Here is an 18,635-nt window from a genome sequence, read left to right as displayed (position 1 = left end):
CCCCCCCCCCGAGTCCCGGTTTTCCACCATTTTGTGCTACGGCTTTTCCGCGTTGTTTTTATCCCGCTTCACCCTGCGAGCGCGACTCGAAACGACGGCCCATGGCGGAGAGTCAGTCAACGGCGGGGCAGGGAGAGCCTGCGTCCCTGTGTGGGCTCGGATTTCCCCGTTCGGAGTCCGAAAACCGGCGGCGGCCGCTGAGCGAGCTGCGCGTGATAGACCTGCGGGCCGAGCTCAAGCATCGTAATTTGGACAGCGGCGGCAACAAGAGCGTCCTCATGGAGCGGCTCAGGAGGGTGAGCGGGGAGGCGCGCGCCTGAGGGGCGGGTGTAGCCGGCGTGACCCGAGCACGGCGGGCATGCCGAGGAAAATGGCGCCAAAGGGCCGAGGAACGGCGGGGCCGGGGCTGCGCCGGGAGCGGGAGTTCCGCGGAAACCGTTGCGACCGCTCTGTGCCTGACGGGGGAGACTCTGCGCTTGGCCATCCCAGGAGCGAGCCCTTCTGTCACACAGTGCGGTGGGTGTTTGTGTGCGAGCCGGGCGCTTTCATCTACGCGGCGAATCAGCTCCCGATATCCTAGACCCGTACAGCACAGCGGGTCTGCTGTGGCATTCGGCCCAAGTGTTTTTAGTATGAATTTTCCGCCTTCCACTCAGTTCCTGCATTTATACTTCTGTACGCTGTGCACTAGGCTTTTGTTGCGTACTGGTATTTTTGTGGCTTTCTAGTTGGTAGCCTGTACACTGTATCAGAATGTTTGGTATGTTATAGGAGAATGCGGAACACCTTCACCAAACTGATGCTTACTGTCTCCTAGAGGCGAAGTTCTCACTCTATCACAGCAGTGCACAGTTGCAAATGCTGTATGATTGACTTTTGACTGCTTTCCAGAAGCTTTACACCAACATGCTACTGTTTTCTCCATACTTGTTACTTTGAGCTGGTGGTTCTTCATTTGCATATCCAAGTTGCTGATTCTAAGCACCAGATTCTTGTTTTGAAATTTTTCAGCCTCTAGTGTCCAACTCTGAAACTCAGCAAAAATACACAAATGAAATTTTTTATGTCTATCTTCATATCTACCTTTGTCTTTTCCTTTTACTAGGCTATTGAGGAGGAAGGAGGGAATCCTGATGAAATTCCAGTGGTTTCAGAAAGTATCATGAAGAAAACTCCAAAAAGAAGCAGCAAAGGTACAGGGCAGTTAGAGAGAATCTCCACCCTATCTCCCTTGAGTTTTCAAGCAACTGTACTCATGAAATGGAACCTTTTCTCTGTTTTTCTTTTTGCTTGATTTTATTTTGGACACTGTTGCTAAATGTTTTGCAGTCTCAAAGCTGTAGCTAATGTTACTTGCCTGAGCCAGATTTGAGTAAAAATGGTTTTCTGGAAGAAATTAAGCACAACTGAACGTTCTGTTCCTTGGTTCGGACCTTTAATCCCATGTTACTGGTAGTCTTCTTCACGTCTGTGCTCAGGTTTCCAGGGATGGGTGGTATGGTTAGTGGTCATTTATTCACAGAATTTAATGTAATTTAATAAGGCAGGAAATGGTCTACTTGAAGGATCTGTTGGTTTCTTCTCAGCATTCCCTGAAATTTGTAGCAGACGTTACTAAGTAACACTAAAGCAGTGTCTCTATTTTTAAAATAGGTAATTTGGTTTTTCATGTGACTGTACCTTCATTTTTGAGAAATAAAAGGGATTTTTTTTTTTTTTGAGGTAGAAATGAAGTTTCTAGCAACTGCAAGATAACCTCTGTAGTGTTATGGTTAGGCTTCATAGCTAATAGCAGTCACATTTTTGTTCACAGAAGACTAGTTTTTAATCAATATGTGAAATCAAGTGTGTTTTCGGGGCTTTATGCTTGATTTTTCTAACGGTGAGACAGTCTTATATAATCCTTATTTTTAAAAAATAGTCTACTCTTTTTCTGGAATTAGTTAATTAGCACAGTTTCATCTTCTTTTGTGATCAAATACTGTTAAAAGTTTTTGTATTAGAGCTAAGCAGAATAACTAGGTTAGATTAAGTATTTTTATTTCTAACTTTGACTTAAACAAAATGTAAATTTGTGAGATGAGACTCAAATGTTTTGCCAACTAATTTGTTTGATCCAAATTTTTGTTGTTACATCCCATTTGGAGTGATAGTGCAATTGCTTGCAGACTAAAATGTGAAATCTTGAGCAGATAGAGAGCAAATGTCACAGCTGTGGGTAAAAGCAGAGATTTTTGATAATCACATTAGTTTTCAAGTCTCAGAAAAATACTTAACGTGTTACAGCACTTTTAGTATTGGGATGGAAATAAATGAAATGATCCTCTTGGCTTTGAAGCTCCTTTCACCTTTTAATTGCAGTCTGCTTGTAGTTTTTGAGGAAAATAGAATTCATAAAAAATGAAACAACTACTTAGCTCTGAGCTTGAGGAGTTACCATTTCACGCTGAAGCTGGCATGCTGTTTTCGGTAGCGGCAGTTGTGATATGGGAAGTCCAGCTGGTGCACAGAGCAATGCAGTAATACTCACAGAGAGAGGGTTTTTTTCATTGGTTTGCATTGTGTTTTTTGTTTGGCTGCTTTTTTTTTTATTTCTAGTAAATGTCTGTAAAGAAACGAAAGTTGAGATAATAAATTGCTGCAATCTCAGCTGAGCCAAACGTTCTGGGGAGTGCACAGTGGTGCTACTTGAATTCTTGCCAGACATTGGGCTGTAGCATGTGTGTCAAGTTACTGAACTGGTATGGCATACGAATGCTTGGTTGTGGAAAATAAGGGTAGAGCAGATAACTAAATTGAAGGGAATACCAGCTTTGATGAAAAAGTAAAACTTGAAGAGCACATGTATATTTACTGTCTTTTCATTCTAACGATTGTAATGTTGTTAGGACGTAGACCAGAGGAAGAGGGAGTAGAAGACAATGGCCTGGAAGAGGACTCGGGAGATGGGCAGGTATGTGAGGCTGGGTTTGAAGCAAAGTAATGACAGCATTGCTTTTAAGTTGCAATGACTATTACATGTACTTTTTTTCTTTTTACAGGACGATATTGAAGCAAGTTTGGATAACTTGCAGGATATTGACATGATGGATATTAGTGTGTTAGATGAAGCTGAAATAGATAATGGAAATGTGGTAGATTGCGGAGAGGATTACAGTGCTCATAATATTCTTGACTCGCTGTCTGATAGTAAAGAAAATGCTGATGCAGAAGTGAAAGAATTTCCAGATCAGCCTGCACAGTATGCTGTAGGTAACTTGGAGGCATCCCCACAATTTTCAGAAATTAAAGAAGAATCAAGAGAAATACCAATAGTGATGGTATGCATCTCTTATGTGTGTGGAATCAGATTTCTTTTTAAATTTATTTACTTATGAATTAAATAGCACAATGGTAGCTAAAGAATATTTGGAACGATTTGGGACTCTACTGGTTTTTATGGCCATTGCTTATTCCTTTACATATTTGTGAAAATATGATTCTTAATTTTAAAATACTTAGATGTTGTTTGTAGGCACTTGACTGTATGAATTAATAGCAGTCCAGAAAGCATTTGTTTTTAATCATGCTTTGAACTCTGATTCACCTTACGTTTACATTCCCATTTTGACATCTTTATTTTAGAGAACATGTGAGGCATACAAATACTATAGCTTATTTTGTTCTCTTCAATTGAACAGCAACATTCAGGAAGCTATATTCTATGTTATTTTTTTGTTAAGATTGGGTCTTGCAGTTTTTTTAGTTATTGAAAGTATTTTTATGTTGGCTTTCCACGTTCATCTGGAATCAAGTGTGTATCTCCTGAAATGTACAACACAGCATTTTAAGAAAGTTATTTCTGCCCCATCTAAGAGGGAGTGTAGCTCTTTGTTGTGCACACACATTGTGTCATAAGTCCAGACTACAAGATTCTAAAGCTGTGTGGTTCCCTTGTCGTGATCTGAAAGTTCGGAGATAAGTTTGACCCCCTATCCCACAGCATATCCTTGTCCTGCACGAGTCAAATAGAAATACAGGGAAAGTAGGTTTTTTTCAGTGACTGAATTGCTTGAGGCCAGGCCACCTCCTGTGGTCTGCTTTTTACCACAGAAGAAGGAAATAGTTATCGAGTTACATAGACTTTTTGGCTTTATGTTGCTGTAAATAACAGAGATATAAGTCAGAGGAAGTTTTCTGTTGGAATCTCCATACTTAAAAGATTTGTGTGAGCTGACCAACATAGTTAAGACGTAATGAGAAAGCTTATCCAGTCAGTGGAGATCAAGAAAAATCTTGAGGGTCATTGCTCCGTTTTTACCTTTATTGGTTGTTTTGTGTACTAGATATATTTGTTTAATACCGGTTGTCAGTGAAACTAAAATCTTGGGTTTCTCATTCCGGTTTCACTGACAATATTCTTTTATAGATAACAAAATGTCTTCCATCTGTTTTTTTTTTAAAGGTAGAGTTTGAAGATGTTGGAAACAGTTTAGATGCTTCTTCATCAGATTTAACCATAATAAAGGTAAATTGTAGCCAGTTTTTCTTTACAAAAAAACCCCCCATATAAAGCTATATGTTGAAACTGTATGTACAGGAAGTACGCAGTGGGCGCATTCTTACTCTGCAAAGAATAGGAACTAAGGCCTTTCTAATTTACTCGTATGTACAAAGATCTATCTCTCAGGATGTGTATATGTATATGTGATATACGTACCATACTGAGTTTGGTGGTAGATTTGATTCCTTTTATCTGACGTATATACCAACTCAGTGCTTTACATTATATTTAACTTCCATTAAAAGTGGAGGTATCCCATGTTGTCAAGAAAGCTGAAACTGTTCCTGAAATACTGACCTTGGTTCCACATCGCTCGTGGTAAGTTAAGGACACTAGCTCCAGGTGAACCTGGTGTTTCTATTGATCTTGTTTTCAGAAAGGAGACGTCACAAAGTACATTGTAAAGAAGGGTAACATGAAGATAAAGTTTTCTCCGTGCAGCTTATGTTTGTTGATTTATTTACCGATGTGAATGTGTACCATGTGTTCAACAGATGTCTGAATTTGAGAAACGTTAAAGTTTTTACACAGTTCCTAAAACTTTGAGGATGGTAAAAACTCATGTTAAACCTTCTGAGAAATTTCAACGTTTTCAAAGCTGAAATAGGTTAAATCATAGTAACACTTCTGTTAAATTCTGCTGTGTATTGGGTGGTTGAAAGGTGTCATTCAGAAAAACAGCTTGACATCTTATGAAATAGTGATATTTCTCCTTTTTAAAATCTTTCTCACTGCAGGAACTTGAAGAGTTACCTTTGGAGCCAGGTACTGTTTGGGGTTTTCTGTTTGGTTGGTATTTTTGGGTTTTTTTGGTATTTTTTTAATGAAAAAACAATCTTGGGCATTTAAACAGTTTCATTCTTCATTTAGGCTTTTTGCGTCCCTATTTGCTTTTTTTTTAAATGTATTACTGTAGTGTTCATTTTTATGGTGGACAGTCCAGGTCAATGCAGGGTCATAGAGATTGGAAACCTAGTCATATCACCAGATCTGTGAATAACCCACCTTTTGAAAATGTGTTTAATGCAATGGAATGATTCCATAGAACTGTTACTACAGAGTGGAGTTAAGGAGCGAGCCTTAAAGATGTAAAGGTTCTGAAAACAGATCTTGTGATATCGCACTGTACAGCAGTTCTATAAACATAATGCAGGAGTGCAGGTAGTACAAAACTCTGGTACAGAACAGACATTAAAGAGTGACGGGACTTCAGAAGAAGGAATACACTGTCATCACAGGAATTTACTACGGATCCTATTCGCTTTCTGGACTGCAAACACACTCGTGCACCATCAGAAGATGCCCAGTTCTCATGTTGGACTGTCTGCTAAAGGAAATTCACAGAAATTTGGAAATTGAACTCTCAGTGCCTTGATACGTTCAGTTAAGCATCTGGGACTCTCGAAGCTAACTTGAGAAGAAAAAGCTGAAGGATTTAATGAAGAATATGGAGGATGAGCCAGAAGTTTTTTGTTAAATCTGTGGGGGCATTTTTCTTCCCTGTTATCGTTTTAGGGCTGATTTGGTAGTTTGTCAGAAAGCAGTTAGCATAGTACTTTTAACACTGTGTACACTAGGGTTTTCCAATCTCTGTGTAGCTTAGAAGTTCTCTTGGTGTTAGTGTGGCAGCCATGCCAGTTCCACATTTGTGATTGCTGTATTTCCCTGGTGATTAAATCTTGTGCCATTCTATTCCTGTTAAATCCGTAGAAAATGAGAAAATACTCGACATTTTGGGGGAAACTTGTAAATCTGAAGTACTTAACGAAGAAACTTCCGAAGTGGAGCGGCCACATGCACAGGAAGCAAGTATCGCGGTGCCAGGCAAGAGGCTGGCGGAGGAAGAGGACGCTCTTGCTGCCGCTCAGTTGGAGGAAGATGCTTTAGATTTGGACAGCAAATCGGCACAAGCTATGGCAAGGAAGGAAGCAAAGCGTTTAGTTGTAGCAAAAGGGGAGACATGTGAACAGACACTAGAGGAAGAGAAGCCGGACTCTGAATCTTTAGTAGTAGAGACCCTAAGCGATCAGAGTAGCAAACGCTCCCAAGGCCTGGAAGCCTCTAGTGGGGAAACAGCGGCAAAAGGCGCAGGTCCTGAAGCCAAAGATAGCAAAGAAGATGCCAAGAGAACAGAAGACAAAGCTAATTCTGAGGAATCCCCTGCTACTAAAGAGTCCTCAGCCAGTGAGGGCGGTGATCAGAAAAAGAGGTTTGTTTTTTCTCCGTTATAGACCAGATGCTATCTTTTATCGTTGGTCGTTAAGTGATGCGAATAAGCTGTTTCCTTCAATTGGCCACCGAGACTGATGAAATTGTAGCCTATTCCTAAAGAGTGTGTTTTATTTCTCCATGTGCAGATATTTTTAATTTTTTTTTTAAACACAATGGGTTTGATTTCTTTCCTTCCTCAACCTTCAAAGGTTGTTTTCCCAAATTACTCTTATTTCTGTCATATGCAAAACAGAATTGTCTGTTTACGGGTACAAATCCCTATTTCCTGTCATTCTTCTATAAATTTGCATATATAGTGTTTAGTTTGAAACTAATTTACTGGTAGGTATCCAATTTTAGTAAACTATCTAGAATTAATGTTCTATTTGCATTCAGTTGGTTGAATAATATGATATTTTGTCTCTAGCCCTGTTGAGGAGAACAGAGATAGGAAGATAATCTCAAAAGATGAGAAAGGTATGTACCTATGTTTTTTGTGGTGTGTGGTTTTTTTGTTTGTTTGTTTGTTTTTAATGTGCAAAGGACCGGAAATAAAAACGTTATGGGGTCAAATCTAACAGTTACTTCTGAGTTAACACTGCTTCTTTTTGTGTCTTGTTCATTCTTTAACCACATGCCTGTCTTCATTGTAATAGTTATATTGGAATTCCACTAGCTTCATGAATGGTATTAGGTACCTGAAAGACCAGGATTTGTCTGAAAAATCTTAACAGATCGCTAAATCTCTAGGTTTATACTCTATGTGGCAGTTCTGGTGAGGACTGTTAATTCAGTGAACCTGCAATGCACTTGTCACACAGGCCTTCAAAGTATAGCTTAAAAAAATTTCAGTTCATGTAACTTCTGTAACCTTGCTGACCAAAAAGTTTGGTTTTTGCTTTTTTGGGATGTTTTTTTTGTTTGTTTGTTTTTGTTTGTTTGCTGGTTGGTTTTTTGGTTTTCTTGGTTAAATAACGAGCCTCTTGTGAATTAACATTTATTACTTTGTAATTCTCCTAAAAGTGATTGAAATACAGGAAGAAAATATGTTTCTAAAAACACATTAAGACTGTTCAAATGCACAGTAAGCCTGTACTTCAGAAGTTAATTTTTGCAGGCTCCAGTGTATCGATTTTAAGAATGAATGGAAGAGGTAGGAGTGAAATTGCATTTGGAAAGTTTTATGAGGAAAAGAAGTTGGTTTTGCACTGTTGCATTTGTCTGCCACATGGTCTTTTGTGTTTGGCTTTTTTGTACCTCAGGCCGTGTGGGTAGTGGTTCTGGCAGAAATTTGTGGGTTAGTGGACTTTCATCCTCTACTAGAGCTACAGATTTGAAGAATCTTTTCAGCAAGTATGGAAAGGTATGTAGTGGATATGTAAATTAGCAGACCATTTGAAGGCTGACCTTAAATTTAGATCTTATTTTCCCTGATGAATATTTGGGTAGCTAAGTACTTAACTTCCTTGCGTTATTTTGAAACTCTGTATCTGAAAGTAGCATACTTCATAAAGAAGGTTGTCTGAAAAGGAGGGGTGGGGAGGAGAAAACCAGTTTGCAGAGAATATCTGTGCAGATACCTGCAAAAATGAGGCAGTTCTTAATAGGAGAGACTGGTAGATTGTCATGTGGGGTTCTGTAATCTAATTACACCTCTTGAGAGCTGGTTTAAATTTTTCCATTTCAAGAAGTATTCCTTTGAGAAATCTAGTTTTTGAGGGCAGGCTTCCATTTGTTCTGCGGTGCCCACTAGCATACAAGAGCCACAATTGTGGAAAGAAACTCCTTGTGTGACTATCTGCCCTTCTGCCAAATACATTTCTGAATGCAGTATTAAATGTTTGTCTCGCTAAGTGCGTGCCTCTGGCTGTTATGAGATTGTCATCTGTGGATTGCAACTAGCACAGATGTGCTGAAAGAAAAAAGAAAATGGTAGTAATTTTGCTTTTTTCAGTTTTATTTAATTATTACACTCCCCACTTTCCATATCTATACCTATATATATCTCTATATAGATATCTTCCTTCAGTTACTGATTTGCTCAGCGACTTGAAGATGAATTTTGTCAGCTGATTATGACAGTGGTCTCTTTTTCAGCAGAGCTGTAATCAACAATCTGTTCTATGATTGGAGTTAGCTGTTTCATGGAATGTTGTGCTAATTTTATACTTTTTTGTGAACATGTGTAACAATGTTAAATTTGAACCTTTTCTGCCATGCTTTATTTCTGTTGACATGGGCGTAACCATTGCTCACATCATACTCTGTGTAGTAGTCTTTAGTGAGGCACTTCTAGAACACGGCTGGCCCAACAATATAGAGGTCAAGTTAAAACAATGACCTTTCTTTTGCTGTCTGTCAGACAAGCCTAGTGATGTGTTCTTCTGAGAATACTGATGGAATCTTCTGTGCTGAGCATAATTCCTGCCTGTTAAAAGTGGATAGGTGCTATACTGTGTAGTACTGGTAGACAGAGGTGCTGTCTACCAGGTGGGGGACAGAGTTCTAGTAGGGCCTGAAACGATATGACAAGGGGAAATGGTTTTGGACTAAAAGAGATAGATTCAGACTAGATATAAGGAAGAAATTTTTTATGATGAGGGTGGTGGAAACACTGGCATTGGAACTCTGGTTGCCTAGAGTGGTGGTAGATGCCACATCACTGGAAACATTCAGGGCCAGGTTGGGTGGGGCTCTGAGCAACCTGCACTGGTTGAAGATGTCCCTGCCCATGACAGGGCATTGGACTAGACGGCTCTTAAAGGTCGTTTCAAACCTAGACCATTCAATGCTTCCATGAAATGGCGATTAAATTAGAATTTTAGTGACAGATCTGCAAACACAGGTTGTTGTTGTTGTTGTTTTTGTTTTTGTTTTTTTTTTTATTTCCCCCACAAAGGTGGTCGGTGCAAAAGTAGTGACAAATGCTCGCAGTCCTGGTGCTCGCTGCTACGGCTTTGTAACAATGTCAACATCTGAGGAAGCCACTAAATGTATTAATCATCTCCACAGAACAGAACTACATGGCAAAATGATTTCTGTGGAAAAGGTAAGTGGTAGTTATTTCATGACAGTGTAATAAAAATAAAAGAATGCAACTTTAATGTCTGTCTCTCACTATAAAATTATTTCTGGCTAAATTTCTAGGCAAAAAATGAACCAGCTGGAAAAAAGCCTTCAGACAAAAAGGAAGGTGAAACAAGGAAGGAAAAAGACAGGCACCATTCTGCAGAGTCCAAATCTGAGAAGTAAAGTGCTGTTTTGTATTTTTCTACATTTAAAGACCACTCATTTGAAATACAGGCATGTGACCAAGATGAACAGTAACTGTGATAAATCTTGATTTTCATATTGCATCTGAAATAGGAGTAATACTTGAAAACTTGAAATTGATGTTCTTCAGCAGCAAGGCCATCTTAATTGGCCTCTGCTCAGAAATACAAAGCTCTTTAGGGTTAGTATCAAAATTTGTTATAATTGGAGATACTAAATCAGCTCCTTTCTAGATAAACCCTTATTTTTATCAGTCACTTGTCCTCTGATCTGACTCCGTCTTGGTCTCCTCTTTTAACTGGCAAATATTTCTATGATTTAGTCTGTCTTCTTGATAGACTGTTGGTGTGGTTAGGAAGTGATACTTCAAATATTTGTTTTTCAAGTGGTTTGTTGCTTTTGAAAGAGGCATTTTTCTTTTTGTAGATCTGTTGGTATTAAGAAGGAGGAGAAGACCGACAGAAAAGATGATGCTAAGAAATCAGAAAAAGATGAAAAAGAAGGAAAAGAGAAAGAGGAACAAAAGGCTGGATCTTCTGATAGATCTAGGGCAAGCAAATCGGGTAATGCTAGCTGTCTTTCAGAAATGTTTTCAAAGACACTTGTTTCAGAAAAAAACAATTAAAAATTGGTGCGGAGAATATGGTGGCCGTGACAAAACTTTTACTTTACATCCGAAAAGATTTCCTTTTCCAGCTTGATAGGAAATGGAAGAACAAGTATAAACATTCAGAATTTGCAGCTGATTCATAGATTTCAGCTTCTGCAAACCTCAGTGTTCTTATTAGATGTGATTGCTAATTCGGTAAAAAGACCACGAAGCTTAGTAAGACTGAGGTTTTCTTAGTGTACAAAAACCAACATCAGAAAATACCTTGAAAACTTTGACTTAACTTTGCTGTAAGTTACTGGCATTCTTTCGTAATTACTGGACTTTAACTACTCCAAACGTTAAACTGTGAGTTTTATGGAACTATCACTGGATTTAGACCCGACACAGTGTGTAGTTCTGTGTGCCCCCCCTTTTTTTTTTTAAACTGTGGCAAAGGGATGTATTTTGCAGACAGGAGAATTAAATTAAATTTGCTTTCTTTGTCATCCCTGCCAGAAAATACTACTGTAATTTTGTGGTAGCTTTACTGCCCCCATCCTCAACTTGGCCAAATCTTGGTAAGCTATTTAAATCATAAATAAGTTCCGTAAGTAATTGAAAACCTCAATAAAATAACTTTTTACTGTTTAGTGTCTTCACAGTTTTAAATCTTGCATGAATTGTTGAATGTTTTGTGTATTATTTATTTTTTGATGTATTTGGTTTTCCAGCGAGTCGAGGAACCGAAAGGACAGTCGTAATGGATAAATCTAAAGGAGAGCCAGTTATTAGTGTAAAAACCTCTGCATCAAAAGAGAGGGTAAGTCCAACTTTCAGAGAAGCTTTTGTGTAAAAATAGGTGTCGGATAGCTTTATACGCTTATAGTTGAAGGGGTTTTTGCCTTGCATATTGGCACATTCATCCTTTTATCAGTCTCTGGAAAGTATTAGGGTGTTAATGGTGTGGCAAAGGGTAAATGTTTCTGTTTCCCCTTCTTTATAGTTTTGCACTGCTGTCCTAGTTGAAGAAGTAGAATTGCAATATGAAAATGTTGTTAGGATGTCTTTCCCCAGGTTTGAAATACAGTTACTGATGACCATAAAAGTATTGTATTATTTGCCATCAGTGCAAGTCAGGTCATGTGCTCCTAGTATTGATATGTATTTAAATGCTTGAGAAGTTTTAGCCAAATTTGGGATACTTTTCCCTCGCCTACTTTTTCCTGGCATTCCAACATTGTTTGCCTCTTGTAAGGTATGATAGTCTGTTTTGTTCAGGTTGACATAAAGTAGGCATTTACCTAGGAATTTTAGCTAAAAATGCACTGTATTAAGCTAATGTATTGTTTTGATTCAACTCAGAGTACAAAAAGCCAGGATCGCAAATCTGAGAGCAAAGAAAAGCAAGATATTTTATCGTTTGATAAAATCAAAGAACAGCGAGAACGTGAACGTCAGAGACAGAGGGAGCGAGAAATCAGGGAAACGGAAAGACGCCGGTGAGTCTTCCCAGTTTTGTTCTAAACTTTGAGTGGTATTTCTTTTTACCTCCCTTACGTGTTTTGTGTTTTGAACAGGCATGCAAAGTAGTGTTGTGCTGACCCTCCAAGAGTGGTATCTCAGATTGATTTGATATTAATCTCTTGGTAAAACAGACATAATACCAGACAATGAAGGATTTTACTATTGAAATCAATGTTCTCAACCTGTGTGTTTCAGGAGACTTTTGTAGGTTTTGTGTTCCACTTGGTCAGATTTGAATTTCCATACTTGGTTTTTCCCTGTAATCTTGTAAATACTTTTTGTTTGTCAGACTTATGTCTTAGGACATGCTCTCTATGAAAGCCTTTTCAGACCTGTCTTAGAGTAGATATTGTGTTTCTTAGACACTTTTCAAATGCTTATCTTTGCTTTTTTCATGTGGACTTTTTTACTTTCCCGTAATCTAAGCTGCTGTTATTTAATTGGGAAGAGATAATTCGAGTTTAAGCAGCTAGTGGTAAGAACACAGAAACTTTACAAACGAAAGAGCAAAAGCAAACAAGAAACCCCATCCAAAACAAAGAAGCAGTAAAGCTTAGACTTAAGATTCTCAATTTAAAACAAAGTATCTTTTTTAAATTAGAGAGAGAGAGAGGCGAGATCGAGAGCAACGTCTTCAAGCTATTCATGAACGGGATGAAAGACAGAGGCTCCAGAGAGAACGAGAACGACTGGAATTTCAAAGGCAGCGTCTTGACAGAGAGCGCTTGGAGAGAGAGAGGTTGGAGAGAGAAAGAATGCACATAGAGCAGGAAAGGAGACGAGAACAGGAGCGAATCCAGAGAGAGAGGGAAGAGCTGCGACGTCAGCAGGAGCAGCTACGTTATGAACAGGAACGGCGATCTGCCATGAGAAGGCCTTATGATCCTGATGGCAGGTAATGATAATGGCAGTGACATTCCAAACTCTTCAGAGTACTCTTGATAAAGCAGCCACGGAAGCTCACAGCTGAAGGACTATTTACACGTTGCTTTTAACACTTTATAGCAATCTTGAAGAGGAGAAATGTTGTGCTTGTATACTTGTAAGCAGTGTTTTATTACAGGAGGTTTATTCTTATTTCTCAGAGAGGAGTGACCAAGAATAGTAACTGTATCAACTCTAAAGCAGGATTGCTAGTGGGAACAGATACTCATTCTCACATCAGCACTGTGCTGAAATTAAGCTTTGTGTATAGTGTCAGTACACCTGGTTTTCTCTGAAACCAAAATGTGATTCCTTCTTAATGCCCATAGGTTTTTAATTAGAAATAAAAAGTAATAGTTTAGGTAATTGGATAGGTTTGATATCAAGAGAGCAGGAAAGGGAAGATCGTTTTGCGATTACTACTAACGGTGACCACCTTTGCAGGCGAGATGACCCGTACTGGCCAGAGGCGAAGCGAATGGCAATAGATGATAGATATCATTCTGAATTCAGTCGTCAAGACCGATTCCACGACTTTGACCACAGGGATCGTGGACGATACCAAGATCATTGTTTGGACAGGTTGGCAAGGCAGTATCTTTTCTTCCTAAACCTTTACGGAAATCTAGTGTCTTTTTGTGGCTTACCTAATGGCTTGAAGGGTGTCAGAAGAGTAAAACAAATGACCCTTGTGCATTTCTCATGTCTAATTTCGTATGTGCTTGCAATCCTTTGTTTTCATGGGTTATGGACATACCAGAAAGAGGCTGCATAAAGATTGTAAACCAAGTCCTAATGTAGTCTGCCATGATGCTAATGGAGATACTACAGCTTCTCTCGATGTATGCAAGTCTGGTTTGTGAATCCCTGTTCCTCAGCCTAAGACTTAGTCTTTTGCTTTAAAACTTTCTGTATTTTCATCTTTGCAGCCTGGCTAATGCAGATTTTTAGCTCCACAGAATGGAAACATGTTTTCTGCATAGTGCCATTGAGACTTCTGTTTTGCTCTCAAAGGATCTTTGGTGAAAGCCATACTACTTTGTTTTTGCCTTGTAACTCATTTCTGATACTGGTAGGTTCACTCAGTATTCTCTGTGGGTATCACTGAGTACATGACCATGCCTCAGTGATGCTTTGCTTGCCCATGTTACAGTGATAGATGCTACTTTCATCTCTTTTTATGCTATGAAGCAACTCCTTTGAGTATCTTGCCACTAAAGAAACGTTGGCATCCAGATTTACAGCCTAATGAAGATAAATTTTTGTGCGCTATTTCATGCAGACATTGGAATTATGATTACTGTGTTGATTAAACTGAAACTGCCCTTTTTTGTTCCAGAAGAGACTGTACAAGAGGAATACCAGATCGAGATGGGCAGGTGCGTTAGAACCAAATAACCGCTTCTGTGAAAAAGCCAATCAAGCTGACTCCAAAGCAGAAAGAACACAGTGCTCGTGCAGCCTAGTTCTTAAACGCAGTCACCACTGGGTTTAAACTGAGCAGATGTTCAAGCAGCAACTAATTTTGTACGCTAATGTGCGTAAAGTAAGTTACTATGTTATCTGCTTGCTAGGGTGGTAGCCACAGATACGGGCAGGGGGAAACCTCCGAGCGATGGGAGCTACGGTACAGCATCCTTTCAGGCTGGTATGTTGCAATAAAAGTTTTCTGGTTAACCATCTTAGGTGTTAAGAGATAGTTGCTGTAGTTTCTTAGCTGGTGAAGGATCCCTTCTGTCACATTTATCTGAATGGTTTTTAGAAAATAACTAGTGCCATAATGAAACAAGGCAGATGACTTGGACAGATAAAAGGACAGGTGTGAAAACCAATACCACAAAGGTATTCAAAAGCTTTCACTTCTGAAGAGAGGTGGGAAGTAGGCAGATAATCTATGTAAAAATTAACAATTGGAGCCAGAATGTAAGCCTTAAAAAAACCTTAACAAACAGACTTCTCCCACCAGTGAGCAGAGCAGAATATGAGCTGTGAAACAAAATAAATGCCTAGAGTGAACCCTGCACAGTAGCAACAGTGGAACCAGTTAAAAAAAATGAGTTTGCTACCATTTTGTTTTTTGACAGCTGATAGGAAGGCAACATCCAAGAAGCTGAATTTTTGCAATCAGAAAAGAAAACCCATGTTGATTCTTAGCATAACTGAGTACCATTTGCCTTTCAGCATTACCCGGATGAACGCCATGGAGGGCCTGATCGTCACTCCCGGGATAGTTGGGGTGGCTATGGGTCTGACAGAAGAATGAATGAAGGGAGAGGGATACCCCCACAAACCCGGTTAGTGCTTGTGAAATAAGGGAAGGGATTGTAGTTAAAATTTTAGTGCTCAGTGAACCTTTGAAGGATGACAGCGGAAGCAGTTTGACAAGTGTGAATCCTTTCTCCAGGCAGTTTCTTTGAGCACCTGGAGGAGCAAGAAATTCACATGTGTAGCTCCCACATGCATCAGGAGAATGGAGCATTGTAGTGAATAAAGAAATGCTGCTCAGTTAACTTATAGCTGTGGTTCTCATGTAAATAACTTTCGTGTCTACAGGTGAGATTTAGTCACATACCAGATGCTCTAGTAAGGCCTACGAAAGTCTCATTTATGGCTAGTGGTCAGGTTTTAAGGAAATTGAGTGAGAGTCTCTGCAGTGGTGGGGGTGGAGGACTGACTCATGTAGAATCATAGTGGTTTCTCTTTAAACCGGTTGGTCAAGCTGGGCATATTCCAGATGCATAATGTTCAGTTCTGTCTAAATACACCAGACGGAGAAATGGCAGCCAATGAATTGTTCCATGTCCAAGTATTTCAGTCCATTGCAATATCAGTGATGTCTCTATAGGTCAGAAAGACAAGTTTTGTTGTGTGAAGGATGCTGTTCAGCAAGTTTCTCATTGTTCCACTTTGACCAGTTTTTATTGTGATGATTGGGTGGCTATAGCTACAGCTTGATTAACCATTTAACACACTTTTGTATGGGGTATGGTGTTTGGCTTTACCCTATGCTGCTAAATGGATAGGGGACATACCTAGAAGATGTTCTTTTATTTTTTTAAGAGATGGACGTGACTGGGGAGATCATGGTCGAAAGTTAGAGGGGCATCAAGATCGTACATGGCAGGGAAATGTGGATGGAGGAATGATGGGACGGGATCATGAGAGATGGCAAGGTACACTTGCTGCTTACCAGTGTGATTGTGGTTTTTTCTGTGAATTACTGCTGCTGAACTTCTAGTGGTAGTTAAATTACTAAGAAAGCAAATGAAATTCTGGGAACAAGGTGACTTTTTTATTAGGAAAACACAAAAGCCTGTATTTTTTCTTTTTTTTTCTTTTTAAATTAGGTGGTGATAGAAGCATGCCTGGTCAGTCAGGACCAGGCCATGGGATGAATCGAGGAGGGATGTCTGGGTAAGAATTTCTGTCAGAGTGCTTATAATGTTTTTGTAATAGTTGATTGATCTCTATAAAACAAATTCCTGTGTCAGTTGTGAAAAATACTTTCAGTTTCTGCTTAACAATGGATTGGCAAGGGAAAAAAAACCAAAAACAAACTAAACACACATCTTTTCTCAGAGTCACAGTAGTATTAACTTTTCTGGGCAATGTTCAATTTGTCTGGCCTTATTTTTAGACGTGGAAGCTTTACACAAGTTGGAAACCAGAGCCAGATGCTGCAGAGTACTGGAATCCAAGGTGTGTTTGCGGGCCAGGAACGGACAAACAGACTGACTGAACCCCGTTTTAGCCGCCGCTACTGAAAGCGCTGTACATATATGTTTGGTTTTTTTTTTTTTAATACCAGATTACAGTGGTCAGGAATTTTATTAACCAGGCTCACATTGAATTTGTGATTATAAAAGAGCAAGACTGCTGCTGCATTGTAGTCAAATACTATGTCAAATTGGTTTGGTTTATTTTTTGTTTTCTTTTGTTTCTAATGAACGTGGTGTTTGTCAAACATCACCTGAATTTCTGTAAGTGAAGCATTCCATTTTTCAAAAATAATAAAATCAGTGTATGGCTACTACTTCGTTGTTTCTAGAGTCTTTGGCAATATGCCTCTTATGAGGGATGTAAAAGTTGGTGAAGACACCATCTGCTTTTAGCACTGTGCTTTTGTCACTGTGAAGTGACAAATCTGTGACACTGTGGATGTGTATCTCCTTACCTGCATTTGAGAGAGGAAGGATCAATGCGTTTCCTTGTTTAATTCTCCACCGGGAACAGAGAGTCCTTCCTGGTGTGGAAATGCCATGCTGCACCACAATGGCTGTGGACGCTTGAGGGCCAGCACGTGGAGCTTCGTGGAGCACCCCTGGTGCTTCTGGCCAGGTGACTGCTGCTGTGACCTCGTGGCCATAATCAAAAGAGTGCAGATTATGAGTAACTAAGTAATTAAATAATTATGAGTAATTAAACAGGACCTGGCTTGTTCCCAATGTTAAATAAACAAATACCTTGCTGCTTAAAGATACAAAAGTCTCTGAGCAGTTTTTCGGACCGGATTTTTTGGCATCACAGTCCAACTGTTACTAAACACTGCCACTGTAACCCCTAAACCGTCACCTGGCGCCAGATCTGGACACCTCTTGAACACCTGCAGCAACGGCGACTCCACCACGTCCCTGGGTAACCTATTCCAATGCGTGACCACCCAATTTTTTCCGAATCTCTAATCCGAATCTCCCCGGTCTCATTGTAAGGCCATTTCCCCTGAAATAAAGAAGGAAATATAAAATACGAAAGAAAATTAAAGAAAAAAAATAAAAGCGAGCAAACTAAAAAGGCAATAAAATGAAAAGTGAAATGTAAGAGAAAAACAACCCTTCTTGGGTAACCGGTTAATCTCCGCCCCGCCCTCCGACCCGTGAATTGGGGGTCACCACTAAAATGTGAGAATAAAAGCTGGAAGTGTGCCCCTGATTCCCGCCCCCCTCCCCGCCCGGGTGGTCAGTGGTCTGACTTGCACAGACCGGTGGCCTTGGCCAGGAGTGGTCCTGCTGGACTGTAATTTTAATTTCCTGCCCAGGCTGTAATTTAAATTTCCATTGGGTGCTGGCAAAGCCCCCCTGTGGGTGAGCCCCAGTGCCTGGCAGGAGCGGAGTGGGCTTGCGGGGCACTCCTTGCAGGCCTTGTGTTTAAGGGAGGGGCAGGGGAGCCTTTCTGTGGCCCAGAGGAGCTGCAGTGTTCTTTCTTCCTCTCTGGAGGACTAAGAACTAAAAAAATAAAAAGCAAACGAGAAAGAAAAGAAAATGAAAAATAAAGAGAATAAAAAATTAAGGGAATAAAGAAGGAAATAGAAACTGCAAAAGAAAATTAAAAGAAAAAAATAAAGGCGGGCAAACTTAAAAGGCACTAATAAAATGACAAGTGAAATGAAAGGGAAAAACAAGCCGCCTTGGGCACGCCAGGGTCTCCGCCCCGCCCCGCCCTCCGCCCCGTAACTTGGGGGTCACCCCTAAACTGTGAGAAGGGGACCCCAAAAGGTGGGTGGGGGAAGCCTAGGGAGGCGAAAAGGCAGCGGAGGGGGAGCGGCGAAAGGTGAGGGAGGGACCCCGGCCA

At 39.9% G+C, this 18,635-nt stretch overlaps 1 protein-coding gene across 5 annotated transcripts; it reads left to right on the top strand.

Annotated features, from left to right (window-relative positions):
• Positions 1-6: 6 nt before the first annotated feature.
• On the top strand, positions 7-17,100 carry LOC108506959 (scaffold attachment factor B1-like). Of its 5 annotated transcripts, none has more exons than XR_001877901.1 (21): positions 7-296; positions 1,106-1,193; positions 2,889-2,953; positions 3,042-3,320; positions 4,445-4,507; positions 5,281-5,308; positions 6,254-6,752; positions 7,182-7,231; positions 8,017-8,117; positions 9,654-9,803; positions 9,902-10,002; positions 10,454-10,590; positions 11,351-11,439; positions 11,982-12,118; positions 12,745-13,038; positions 13,512-13,649; positions 14,407-14,446; positions 14,642-14,715; positions 15,249-15,361; positions 16,415-16,481; positions 16,705-16,751. XR_001877901.1 is itself a non-coding variant. In XM_017834437.1 (21 exons), the coding sequence occupies exons 1-21, from the start codon at positions 102-104 to the stop codon at positions 16,829-16,831; spliced, it is 2,874 nt and encodes a 957-aa protein (XP_017689926.1). In that variant the 5' UTR covers positions 7-101; the 3' UTR covers positions 16,832-17,100. The 5 variants fall into 5 exon arrangements, 3 of the variants coding, with proteins under 3 accessions (XP_017689926.1, XP_017689929.1, XP_017689927.1); XM_017834437.1 differs by lacking the exon at positions 14,642-14,715 and adding an exon at positions 16,128-16,240 and having other exon boundaries at positions 16,705-17,100; XM_017834438.1 differs by lacking the exons at positions 7-296; positions 14,642-14,715 and adding exons at positions 414-516; positions 16,128-16,240 and having other exon boundaries at positions 16,705-17,100.
• The last annotated feature ends 1,535 nt before the right edge of the window (positions 17,101-18,635 follow it).

Source organism: Lepidothrix coronata, unplaced genomic scaffold (genome assembly GCF_001604755.1).
Source record: "Lepidothrix coronata isolate B3197 unplaced genomic scaffold, Lepidothrix_coronata-1.0 Scaffold233, whole genome shotgun sequence".
Classification (NCBI taxonomy): Eukaryota; Metazoa; Chordata; class Aves; order Passeriformes; family Pipridae; genus Lepidothrix; species Lepidothrix coronata.
Note: the sequence above shows the minus strand (reverse complement) of the source record. Positions and strands in the feature narration are given on the sequence as shown.

Bases quoted from the DNA above. Each gene is read 5' to 3' on its own strand.
- LOC108506959 (XM_017834437.1), top strand. From the start codon at position 102: ATGGCGGAGAGTCAGTCAACGGCGGGGCAGGGAGAGCCTGCGTCCCTG. The intron at 16,241-16,414 runs GTACACTTGCTG...TTTTTAAATTAG, and splicing joins GGATCATGAGAGATGGCAAG to GTGGTGATAGAAGCATGCCT. The intron at 16,482-16,704 runs GTAAGAATTTCT...CCTTATTTTTAG, and splicing joins AATCGAGGAGGGATGTCTGG to ACGTGGAAGCTTTACACAAG.